Source organism: Chelonia mydas, chromosome 1 (assembly GCF_015237465.2).
Source record: "Chelonia mydas isolate rCheMyd1 chromosome 1, rCheMyd1.pri.v2, whole genome shotgun sequence".
Taxonomy (NCBI): Eukaryota; Metazoa; Chordata; order Testudines; family Cheloniidae; genus Chelonia; species Chelonia mydas.
Window position 1 is genome coordinate 50,625,180 of NC_057849.1, and position 13,456 is coordinate 50,638,635.

Sequence of the window (13,456 nt, forward strand, 5' to 3'; positions counted from 1 at the left end):
ATGAGATGCCAAATATTATTCTACTCTTATGTTTTCATTTTAAACTTTAAAATTTCTCATATTTCATTAGGAAACTGCTGTGTGATCCATTCTGCTGTACTGTTGTGTTACATGTGTATTCATTTGTTTGGTCATAGGAGCCCTTCACAACATTCTTTCTTAATGCAAATGATGCAAAATTTGACCATCCAGATCGAACCTTCTCTTCAGTGGCAAGATCTTGGAGAAACAGCCAAAGAGATACCTCAGATGTGAAGGTAGGTTTAATTTTACATATATTAATTCATGTAATGTGTTGTGTTACATAATGTGGAGCTATAGTTTATGCATTTTCATTAATGATGTTTTGTTTCACATAGGCTTATAGAAGCTTTTTTATTTAGTCCCTTTATATAAAAACCCCATATATTATACATACTTTAAGTAGGTGACTGTTAGAAAATACTGTTGCCATAATAGAAAACAGTCAACGATTCTATGATGTTAAGGGTTTAAAAGTTGTTTTGTTTCCACAAAAAAACTGATCTAATTCAGAATATGAAAAAAGCCCAATAAATTGTTCTTTCCTGCTGTTAACTCAATATTTGGCCCAGTCCATAAAACGCAGCAGAAATTGGATTTGACCTTAAAGTGTCATATTGTTATAGCTTGCCTAGCTCTGGGTTTGCATTGCCTGGGGCAATTAATAAAGCATTAATGACAAGACCCATTTAAAATGTAGGCTTTTTTGTACAGCTTTAGCTTTTACTTGACTGTGCCTGGGGATATTATGCAACAATACGCATTAGATTAACCAACATCTACACAATATACAGAAACAGCTGGAGAGCAGGGTAATTTTACTGTTGTTATTACTTACCTATTGTTAAATACAAAGGGTTATTGTACATATACATGGGACCTTGTCAAAAGGAAGCCCATATCTTCCAATATGTAAAACAATAAGATCCCTTCCTGATTCTCATTTTCTCTAGTAATAAGGTTGTATTCAAAAGCTGGAGCATCCATATTAATTGTGCATGCTTTTCTTTTTAAAGCAATTTTAAAAGAGGTTTTATTGTTCCATTACTGCCACTGAGATTATTAAGTATAAACACCAAGATTATATTAACATTAGGAATCTGAATTGACCTGACAAAACAAAGGGACTATAGAGTTGCTATTCTTTTTTTATTCTGGACCTCTTTTTGTGTGAACATTACAAGTGTCTCAGAAGAGTTTGTGATCTTATATACCATTTGTTCTGCATATCTAGGTACTACAACATTATTTATTAATTGGATTTCTGCCTTAACTTGAGGAAACAAATATACAATGAGATGGAAGAGGCTTAGTTTATTTATGTGTGTTCCATGGACATCTGTGATGTTTTACATACTGTATAGTACAAAGTGAGGAACTCAGTGCCTGTTGGGTTGGAATTTCAAATGAGCTTCTTCTGTATAAAAATGTGTAGCAGTTTCTTCAAATTTAAAGTGTGTTTTGCTTTTGTCTTTTCAACTAAACCCGGCCTAAGTTGACTAAGTTCTCAAATATTTCACTTTGCACAGTTATGTTTCTTGTTCTTTGTGTGTAACCTTGGGCAAGATATTTTCTGTGCTCTGTTTCCCCACTTGTGATTGGTGATAGAGACCTGAAACATGTTGAGGTCAGAAACACTTAAAATACTTTTATGGTAGTGTCCTGAAGCATGAGTTTATATTTGCCTATTCATTTAAGTTATTACCAAAACGGAACAGATGTTTTCATCCCTGTAAAGAGCAGGAACAGTGTATATAATGTATATATAACTTCCACTTCGGTACACCATTGTACTGGGGCATTCCAATCAGTTCTCTTCTAAGGAAGTTCAGGGAATAAACTTTGCTATGTTTTGAGATTCAGGTTACTTCACAAGATTTGAGAGATGTCAGTCTGAACTGATGAGTTTGGGCCACACAAGTCATTCAGTCTTGTCCCCAGCAATCTGGCTGTCATTCAGTTATGGAGGAATCCATCCCACTAGATCACTGTAGAAAGAATGCTTCCCATAATGTCAACTTAGTACCTCTAATGTATATGACAGTCAGAAGGCTAAGTCCAAGAGACTTTGCCACCAAGATGAGAGCTACCTGGCCGTGGTAGTAGTTTGCATCCAGATTGTGAAGCTGCAGCCAGACTCTTCACGAGAACCGATGATCAAGCTCTCTTCTTTGAGCAGTGTTCCTGGGGTGCTCCCCTTCATATGTGCATGTGCCTCTCCTGATCAGAATTTTTTTTGTTAGCAGAGTCTCTTTGGCTCACGCATGCATCCTATACATCCTTGAGCCATGCACCAAGGCTGTATTGGGCTTTGCAGGTGAATCATTCTCAGGTTCTTCTGAACTGCCTTAGTCAAATATGAAGTCTTATTGTGTCTGCCTTAAGTGTGCCTTGGCTAGAGTTCTTGTTTATAGTATTAATTTAGCAAAAGATAATTAATAGTTAGTGGATAGTTAAATAGTGAGAGAATTAACTTTGTTCGTCTCCCTCCCTTCAGGGATCCTTACCTGCCTGGCAGGACATGCCCAGCTCTCCAGGTTTCAAACACTGCCTTCTCTTACTGGGAGGCTAATCTCAGTAAGCAATGGCCACTGTAATTGTGTCTGCTGCCTGAGAGAGTCTCACATGTCCCAGAAGTGTAACTTCCACCTGGCCCTTAAATCCACAGCAAGAAAGAACTGGGAGATCAAGTTGGGGCTGCTTCAGAATCATGGCAGGAGACCCCCTGAACACCTGTTTTTGGGCAGATCAAGCGCTCCTTTGACCTCACCTCCAGTCTCCCCTATGAATGGGAAGACTCTAGAGATACCAGCACAGGCTCTCAAGAAGAGGAGCTCTGACTCCCTTCATAAGGAGCCTGTTTCCAGAAGACCTCAGTCCCCCGCTAGCTTGATGGGCTCAGAAGCCTTGACCTCTCAGCTCAGTACCATAGAGGAAAATGATTCCTCTTGGTACTGATGGGGCTGGAAGGTTCTGGAGCTTGAAGGACAAACACAGCTCCAGCTGAGCCTCGGTACCATCTACACATTACAAGGAAGGTAGGGATAAGAACTCGACCAGAACCATTGAGCACAGCTCCATCATCAGTACCTGCCAAGTCAGGGCCCTTGGTATCATGCAAACAGAAACATCAGACACCATCGGTACCAATTTTAGTATGCTGTAAACCTACGGCAGTGTCTGCTGCAATAACCAAGTAGACTACTATGTTAGTATCAGTCCTCCATATGGTACAACAGGAATTTAGGTGCTTGAAAGACTTGAAATTGGCAGATGAACCAGAATTTCCATGGTTTGTAGGTACCAAACACTTCTTAGTACCAAGATTCTAGTTCCGAGGGTACCATCACTCTTTGGTACCACCGGATTCACCAGCATTTTCTGCCGGTGCCTCTCCTTCCCATTTGAAGATACTGAGGAGGAGGAAGGAGACCTCCCTTCAGTCTTGTCTATTGTTGTGCAGGGTTCCCCTACACATCTACATTGGAACCCACTCTTTGATACCAACAGAAAAGACTTGTGGACAACAGCATGGGTGGTGAGATCAACCAAGGATGCCACCCCATCTCCCATATGGGCCCCTGCATGGCCATATAGGTGTCCCTGAGATACGTGCAGACAATTTGCCAGACCACCAGCTCCAACAGTGACATTCAATCCTCTTCTCCTCAATAGAGACCGCAGCACAAGGAGACATTTGAGGAGCAAGAGGCTAGGGCAGATAAAGAGGCCACCCCTCAGATTCCTGTCTGATCATCATCATCACAATTTGAGGTGGTCATGCCTCCACCACCAGTTATGGCCAGTGATTTCCAGCAATTTCAGGACCTCATTAAATGGGTTGCAGACAGTCTTTGAATAGCAAGAATCAAGAATTCGCAATACAAGTTGCTTGACATTTTACAATGAGAAGCACCATCTGGAGCTGCATTACCTATTAACGAGGCTGTCCTGGACCTCGCAAAGACTGTTCGTCAAACACCTGTTATGGTTCTGCCTACTTGAGAACAGGTGGATAAAAATATTTTGTCCCATCCAAGAACTCCAAATTCTTATTCTCCCACCTCCACCTAATTCTATAGCGATGGATGCAATTAACGAATAAGGTAAGCAAGTCTATCCCATATGACTATGACCAAAAGTGCTTGTACCTCTTTGAACAAAAGTCCATGACCTCGCTATGCTAGATCACAAACTATCAAGTGATCTTGGCTAAACACAATTTCACAAATTACAGTAAATTTTTAGCTTTTATTGATCATCTTCCACAGGAGCAAAGGGAACAATTTTAGGCCATCATCACTGAGGATCAGTTACTAGCCAGATCGTTGTTTCAAGCATCCTTACATGCTGCAGGCACTGCAGCCTGATTCATTTCTATGTGGTAGTTATGTGCAGGATATCATGGCTCCAACTCCCAGAGTTCTTGAGAGAAGTTCAGAACACTGTAGAAGACCTCCCCTTCAATGGTCTGAAGCTATTTTCAGAGACCATGAATTAATTTTTTCACACATTAAAATGTACTATCTCTGGTTTTCTACACACCTAAGAATAAAAGAAGATTTAGCAGGTCACAAACTGCCCAGATATCTTGCTTGGTTTAATTCTCTGGGTTTCACAGACCCACCGAATCCCCCTGCAAGAGACACAAGTTCCAGAGGAAGAGAGCTGCCCATCCTCCTTCAAATACCCAGTTATCATCAAAAAGTTTTGATTCATCAGCCAAGGGTTCAAATCCTCCCACATCTCTAGTTCAACAGCTGCACCTTTTTGCCTACCTCCCCCAGTATAGAGACTGACTTTCCCATTTCCATCAGGCATGGAAGTGGATCACCAGAGACATAGAGGTCATAACATTAGGGTACACCATCCACTTTATGTCCCTCTCTCCATTCCATCCCCCTTCAGGGACCTTTCTCACGAGCTTTCACTGAGACAAGAAATAGACTCCCTGCTTCAGTTAGGACCATTAGTTGGTCCAAGCTCTTCACAAGGGAAAGGAGTTCTATTCAAGGTATTTCCTTTTGCCAAAGAAAGAGATACAGTGGAGACCAATTTTGGATGTAAGACTACTAAACGAATTTATAAAGTCTCAAAACTTCAGGATGGTGATGTTGACAGCTATCATCCCTTCATGAGAGGCAGGAGATTGGGTTTTGGCCCTCAACCTACAAGATGCCCATTTCCATATAGTGATACACACATCTCACAGAAAATAACTACACTTTGCGATAGGCTAAGATCATTTTCAATACCGAGTACTTCCCTTTGGCCTCTCCTCAGCTCCATGGGTGTTCTCAAAGGTCTTAGCGGTAGTAGCTGCTTACCTTTATCAGGAGGCAATTTTAGTTTTCCCATAATTTGATGATTGGCTGATCAAGGGCCGATCATATGAAGCAGTACTGTCAACCATTCAGATAGCCCTTTCTCTTTTCCTGAAATTGGGTCTTCTGCTCAATGTAAGAAAATCCATGTTAAACCCTGTATAGAAAATACAGTTTATAGGGACATCCTATGATTCATTGACAGCCAGAGCCTACCTCCCCAGGGACAGATTCATAACATTATTAAATCTGGTCAGGACCATTTAAGGGAACCCTTGTATCCCTGGTACCAGGATAAGTTAAATGGCAGCTGCTCCAGTTCAATTAAGACACCTGGGGCCAATTAAGAACTTTCCAGAAGGCAGGGAGAACGCTAGGTTGATTGGGACACCTGAAGCCAATCAGGAACTGGCTGAAACTAGTTAAAACTTGTACCTCAGTAAGGAACTGTCAAAAAGGTCTGTTCACTGATCAGCAACAGCTTAGACAAACAAGTCTCGGTTCCCAGTCATGTAAAGAACTCCCTAGAGTGGTGGAAAGATCAATTCAGTGTTGGTGCAGGCATTCCTTTCCTTCGTCTAACTCTGACAATCACCATGACAGTGGATGCATGACTGTTGAAATGGGGATCTCACCTCAGTACTCACAGCTCAGAGCAGATGGTGACCTCAGAAAACCAGTCTCCACATCAACTTGTTAGAACTCTGGGCAGTCAGGAATGCCTGCCTTCATTTCCTACCCCTCATCGGGGCAAATCAATCAGAATCATGATGGACAATGTAGCCTGCATGTTCTATATTAACAAGCACAGAGAGCAGGATCCACCTCCTTGTCCATCAAAGCAATAAAGCTATGGAACTGGTATATAACCCATCAGATCCATATTTCGGTTGTCTATCTCCATGAAGCTCAGAATACCACAGCTGATACACTCATCAGATGTTTCTCCCAGAACTATGAGTGGTAATTGGACTCTCAAATTCTCCATATTCCAAACTTAGGGACTACCAGAGGTGGATCTCTCCACCATCTCCAGGAACGAGAAGTATCATCTGTTCTGTTCAAAAGGAAGTCTAGGCCATTACTCTCTGGGAGATGCCTTTCTACTGTCTTGTAGACCTAATCTATGCACTTGTTCCAACACTGCTAATACTGAGAGTGATGAACAAGATAAGGCCAGGGTTATCCTTATAGTTCCAACTTGGCCAAGACAAGCTTGATATGCTTATCTGCTTCACCTATCCATCCACCAAACTTCTGATCATTTCCCATCTCCTCTCCCAAAACACAAGTCAGTTACGTCACCCCAACTTAGGGGCTCCTCCACCTCAGAGCATGGTTCCTTGATGGTGTGTGGAGTTAGAATCTATTTGTTCTATGGAAGTACAAGTGTTACTGCTCAATAGAAAGGAGTCAACCCAGGTCATTTACCTGTAGAAGTGGAAGAGATGCAGCCACTGGTGTCAATGACAACAGCTTGTATCCAGATTCTCTTCTCTCTCAGCATGGGTTAACTTGTTGGACCTAAAGAAATCAGCATTATCAGTTAGCTTGATCAAGGTTCATATGATCTCAATATTAGCTTTTCATGTTCCAGATAAAAAGGGTTTTCTGTATTTGCTTACCCTGTGTCTTCAAGATTTGGCGAACCTCTACCCCCAGGTCAAAGACCCCTACCACCTGACATGGAATCTCAAATTTGTACTTAGATGCCTCACGAGACCTCCATTCAAACTGATGGCAATGTATTCTTTGCTTCACTTATCGATGTAGACAGCTTTTATAGTGGCTAAATGTTGGCCCATAGAGTCAGAGAAATTGAGGCCTTAATGGCAGATCCCCCTTTATGGTGTTCTTCAAAGACCAGGTTTCTTTATGATCACATCTTGAATTTTTACCTAAGGTATTATTGGACTTTCATCTTAACCAAACCATTCATCTACTGATGTTTTTCCCCAAATGACATAAGTCTCAACAGGAGACCTCTTTTCATACCTTAGATTTCAGACACTCCTTGGCCTCCTATCCAGATAGAGCCAAGCAATTTCAGAAGTCATCTAGACTGTTTGTTTCCATCGCAGACAGATCCAAAGGGTTCACAATCTCCACCCAGAGACTGTCTATGTTGAACTCTGGGTCTGTTGTTGCTTGTTATGATGAAGCCAGTGCTCAATGCTCCCACAGGGTGATAGTGCACTCTACCAGGTCACAAGCAACATCCATGGCATTACTCAAAAATATTCCAGTATCTGAGATATGTAAGGCCACTTCATGGACTTCAATAAATACATTTTCTAAGCAATGTGCCTTGATCCGTGCTGCTAGATCTGAGGTGGCACTGGGAATTCTGGTTCTATCATCCATTCTGGACTCAATTCCGAAGCTCCCTCCTTCCTGTGGGGATACTGTTTGGGAGTCACCTGAAGTGGAGCAGCCATAGGGCCACTACTCAAAGAAGACAAATTCCTCCCCCTGTGCAATAACTGTTTTTCTTCAATATGTGTGTCTGTGTGGGTGCTCCACTACCTGCCCTCCTTTCCCTCTGCTTTGGACTGTTCTCTGTGGGAGATTTGGATAGAGAAGAAACTGAGGGTGATTCACCTGTGCAACCATGTATCGTGTCGGTGCACAGTATGAGGATGTATAGGATACAAGTTCAGGCCCAATACACGCTCAATAAAAGATCTATAATCAAGGGCTTGAGAGACGCATCTGCACCTGAAGTCGAGTTCCCACAAAGTTACAAGTTTCAGAGAACCACAGTTACTGCACAGGGTGAGTAACCTTTTCTTATAATTTATAGAAAACATAATGCAGTTTCAAATTAGGGATTAACACCTAAAATGTCATAGAGTTGCACAGAGGTTTAGCTATACAATTCCCAAATTAAAGGCAAATGGAAATTGTGGCTAAAATCCCATAAAGGTGCTTTGAAAATTTAATGTTTAACATTCAGTTTTTTCTTTTACTATTAAATCCTCTTTAGTTTCTGGTAAATTTATGGTTAAACTATTACTGCTAGCATGCCCTTATGAGAATGTATTATTAATGCTTGTGCCAAATATTGCTTACACACTGTCACTACATTTTGGGAATCCTATTTATGTACTTTAAAGAAGAGATGGTCCAGTGAGTGGCAAAGGTTGAATTTGGACTCAAAATAAAATTTCCCCAAGAATCTGGGAAGGGGGAGGGGAGTTGGACCCGGGGATTTTCCTCCACCCATTACAGAGATGATAGCCAATTCTGTGAAGGGAAGACCAAAACTTGCTCAAAATTCAAGGTTTTCAGATCTGGAGTTCTGCTTTTTTCCATCTTTAGTTTAAGTAGAATTGCCCGGTAAGTATTCAAATTATATTAAAAGTACATATTGACATGGGGTGTTTTTCACATAGTTCGTGAATATGATGATACTTTAAGAGGAGCATATTTAGTAAATGAAAATACACTAGTTTGATAGTGTAGTGATAAAAGGCTTTTACAGTTAGATTAGACATACTTTGGGCCAAACTTGCTGGCATATTTGGTACCACTATTCAGTATACTGCTTTACCTAATGTATTTACAGAATTCTTACGCCAGGGGTCTCAAACTCAATTTACCTTAGGCCCAGAGCCAGTCCTCAAATTCTCCCAGTGGGCCAATAATGTCACTGAAGATGGTGTTCAGAAAAGAAAACATTTATTTTGTATGTTTTATTTCGAATTTCTTAGAAATAATAAAACTGTCGTACAACTTTATACAATTCTTCACCTGCCAGAGAGTTTTTAGTGTTTGCCAGACACTGGGCAACACTTCAGTTCTATCAGTTTGTTGATGTTTGGCCTCAGTGACTGAGCAGTTGAAACCTTCAGGATTGCAGCAAGGTGTGCATCAGATAGTTGTGTGCGGTACTTTGACTTGTTTATATTCATTGTGGAAAAAAGTGACACTGCCTCCATGGCTAACTCTGCCCGGCGACTAATGATGCTGCCTCCATGGCTGACTGTGCCCAGCGACTAGTGATGGTATCTCTGTCCCTCTCCCCCAGCCAATAGGAGCTGTGGGGGGGGGGGAGGGGGCGGTGCCTGCAGGAGACAGAGGTGGCAACATGGCTGCATGGGTCTCTCCTCTGCAGGCTGCAGTGGGGAGGTTCTTGGGCCATAGATGGCCCACGCCCCGGGCCGGGACTTTGAGACCCCTGACTTACACAAAGCCCAATACCTGTGCTACAGTACAAATCATTTCCTTAGAGTAAACAGTGTGTATAAAGGTTTCAGAGTGGTAGCTGTGTTAGTCTGTATCAGCAAAAATAACGAGGAGTCCTTATGGCACTTTAGAATCTAACAAATTTATTTGGGCATAAGCTTTCGTGGGTTAGAACCCACTTCAGCAGATGCATGGAGTGAAAATACAGGAGCAGCTATAAATACATGAAAGGATGGGGGTTGCTTTACCAAGTGTGAGGTCAGTCTAACTAGATAAATCAATTAACAGCAGGATACCAAGGGAGGAAAAATAACGTTTGAAGTGGTAAGAGAGTGGCCCATTACAGACGGTTGACAAGAAGGTGTGAGTAGTAGGGAGAAATTAGTATTGGGGAAATTAAATTTATGTTTTGTGATGGCCCAACCACTCCCAGTCTCTATTCAGGCCTAATCTGATGGTATCCAGTTTGCATATTAATTCCAGTTCTGCAGCGTCACGTTGGAGTCTGTTTTTGAAGTTTTTTTGTTGAAGAATTGCCACTTTTAGGTCTGTTGTTGAGTTACCAGAGAGACTGAAGTGTTCCCCTACTGGTTTTTGAATGTTATGATTCCTGATGTCAGATTTGTGTCCATTTATTCTTTTGCATAGAGACTGTCCGGTTTGGCCAATGTACATGGCAGAGGGGCATTGCTGGCACATGATGGCAGATATCACATTGTTAGATGTGCAGGTGAACGAGCCCTTGATGGTGTGGCTGATGTGGTTTAGGTCCTATGATGGTGTCCCTTGAATAGATATGTGGACAGACTTGGCACCAGGGTTTGTAGCAGGGTTTGGTTCCTGGGTTGGTGTTTTTGTTGTGTGTCGTGTAGTTGCCGGTAAGTATTTGCTTCAGGTTGGGGGGCTGTCTGTAAGCAAGGACTGGCCTGTCTCCCAAGGTCTGTGAGAGTGAGGGATCATCCTTCAGGATAGGTTGTATCCTTGATGATGCGCTGGAGAGGTTTTAGTTGGGGGCTGTAGGTGACAGCTAGTGGCGTTCTGTTACTTTTTTTGTTGGGCCTGTTTTGTAGTAGGTGACTTCTGGGTACCCTTCTGGCTCTGTCAGTCTGTTTCTTCACTTCACCAGGTGGGTATTGCAGTTTTAAGAATGCTTTGATAAAGATCGTGTAGGTATTTGTCTCTGTCTGAGGGATTGGAGCAAATGCGGTTGTATCTTAGAGCTTGGCTGTAGACAATGGATCGTGTGATGTGGTCTGGATGAAAGCTGGAGGCATGTAGGTAAGTATAGTGGTCAGTAGATTTCCGGTATAGGGGGGTGTTTATGTGCCCATCGCTTATTAGCACTGTAGTATCTAGGAAGTGGACCTCTTGTGTGGACTGATCCAGGCTGAGGTTGATGGTAGGGTGGAAATCGTTGAAATCTTGGTGGAATTCCTCAAGGCCTCCTTCCCATGGGTCCAGATGATGAAGATGTCATCAGTGTAGCGTAAGTAGAGTAAGGGTCTAAGGGGACAAGAGCTGAGGAAGCATTGTTCTAAGTCAGCCATAAAAATGTTGGCATACTGTGGGGCCATGTGGGTACCCATAGCAGTCCTGTTGACTTGAAGGTATAAATTGTCCCCAAATCTGAAATAGTTGTGGATGAAGACAAAGTTCAGCCACCAGGTTTGCCGTGATGGTATCGGGGATGCTATTCCTGACAGCTTGTAGTCCATCTTTGTGTGGAATGTTGGTGTAGAGGGCTTGTACATCTACAGTGGCTAGGATGGTGTTTTCAGGAAGATCACCAAAGGATTGTAATTTCCTCAGGAAGTTAGTGGTGTCTCGAAGATAGCTGGGAATGCTGGTAGCGTAGAGCCTGAGGAGAGAGTCTACATAGCCAGATAATCCTGCTGTCAGGGTGCCAATGCCTGAGATGATGGGGCATCCAGGATTCCCAGGTTTATGGATTTTGGGTAGCAGGTAGAATACCCCTGGTCAGGGCTCTAGGGGTGTGTCAGTGTGGATTTGTTCCTGTGCTTCTTTAGGGAGTTTCTTGAGCAGATGATGTAGTTTCTTTTGGTACTCCTCAGTGGGGTCAGAGGGTAATGGCCTGTAGAACGTGGTGTCAGAGAGTTGTCTAGCAGCCTCTTGTTCATATTCCGACCTGTTCATGATGACTACAGCACCTCCTTTGTCAGCCTTTTTGATTATGATGTCAGAGTTGTTTCTGAGGCTGTGTATAGCATTGTGTTCTGCATCGCTGAGGTCATGGGGCAAGTGATGCTGTTTTTCCACTATTTCAGCTCGTGCACATCGACAAAAGCACTCTGTGTAGAAGTCCAGTCTGTTGTTTCGACCTTCAGGAGGAGTCCACGCAGAATCCTTCTTTTTGTAGTGTATAAACTCCTTCTTATATGATATTGAGCTTCCTGGTCCGAAGACTTTGTCCAGTTCAATAGGAGGACTTTTAATGAAGACAAGTTATAAGACTAGCATTATAATAGCTAACATGTCACTCTATCAAAATTTAACCTTAAGTGGTCTGGTTTTCTTTCAGTTCTGTTACACAGATCTTATATTTCTAGAGAAAATTGCTTTTTATAGATGCCAAATAAAGCAACTGTTATGCTTTCATTGCTGGACAACTCATTACTTTAATTATGTAGACAAACTGCAGGGAGTACTAAGACGAGCAGCAAAATGATTAAGGAGCTGGACAAATTGATTTACAGAGAAAAATTAAAAGAAATGTATATGGTTTGGCTGAATGATTCTAAAGGACAGAACAAGTATACAAATATTTCAGATGAAGAGTGAAAACTTCAGAGAAGAAGAGGAATTTCTCATGGACAAAGAGATATAAGTAAGAGTAATGGGATGAAATTTATAAAAGGAGTATTTGGCCACATAATATGAGAACTTGCTGACAGTGAAATTTATTTGATTGTGCCACAGCCTCTCAATGGAAGTAGTACAAAGCCCTATTTCTTAAGAGACTGGGCAAAGCACTAGGAAATATATTCTAGAGCAATCATGACTTGGCAAGAGGATGGATCCTCTAGGACCTTTCCATCTCTAAAGTCTGTTTCTTAGTGATAAATCAAGAGTGAATGTAGCAGCTAATTGTTGCTGTTGCTTATGGCTTAAGATCTTCATGAGGTGCATTTCTCAATGCCATGACATCAGGATGAATTTCTCCTGACGACTCAGAGTGTATTCTACGAAAAGAAAGGAAGTTGAACTGTTATTAATTATAGAAATATCCCATTTCTTGAGATCTGTTTGTTGCTGCTTGGATCTCTTTGCATACTTTTGACCCATGTTGTCAAGTACTCTTGCAGAATTTTTATTCTTTAATTTAGATTGTTAGTCTTACTGTCACATTCTTAAGATGCTGATTTTTAGTCTTCATATATTGTGGGGCAGGTGGGAGATGGAGACTGAAAATTTCTAGTAGAAGTAAACTAGGTTAATTAAAAGTAATTGGAGCTCTCTCAATTTGAAATATCTAAACATCCACATTCTCTTGCTTCATAATTTCTACTCTTTACACAGTAGGTCTGAAAGTCATTGGACTAAGGTGGGAAGAAAATAAATATCGTGTACAGAGGCAAAAATTCTTTGTGAATGCATCTGCATATACAATAAATATGATGCTTAATGTGTGTACTATATCAGAGTTTGCAACAAATTTCTCTAAAACTTCATTCTAGCCCCACCTATGATTCCTGTAGTTCCACATGTGGCTCTTTGGAGGAGATTACTTGTTAATGTAATCCCATTTACCATACAAGGTGTTCACTATAAAAGTTTTACTAATTCTACTGATATTCACCATTATGTGTATTAGATATAAAATACCACTCAAACCAGTAAAATCTTCGAAAATTGGTAGTAACATTAAATGTAATGTAAACAGTAAATGCACCAGTTTCATTTTT

At 41.5% G+C, this 13,456-nt stretch overlaps 1 protein-coding gene across 7 annotated transcripts in view; it reads left to right on the forward strand.

Moving 5' to 3' along the window:
- Positions 1 to 13,456, forward strand: part of NBEA (neurobeachin) — an 837,833-nt gene that overhangs the window by 742,351 nt on the left and 82,026 nt on the right. For all 7 annotated transcript variants that reach the window (XM_027833036.3, XM_043531828.1, XM_043531837.1 and 4 more), the window contains one exon: positions 138 to 257. In XM_027833036.3, the coding sequence (XP_027688837.2) occupies positions 138 to 257 (120 nt within the window). The remainder of the gene's footprint in view (positions 1 to 137; positions 258 to 13,456) is intronic.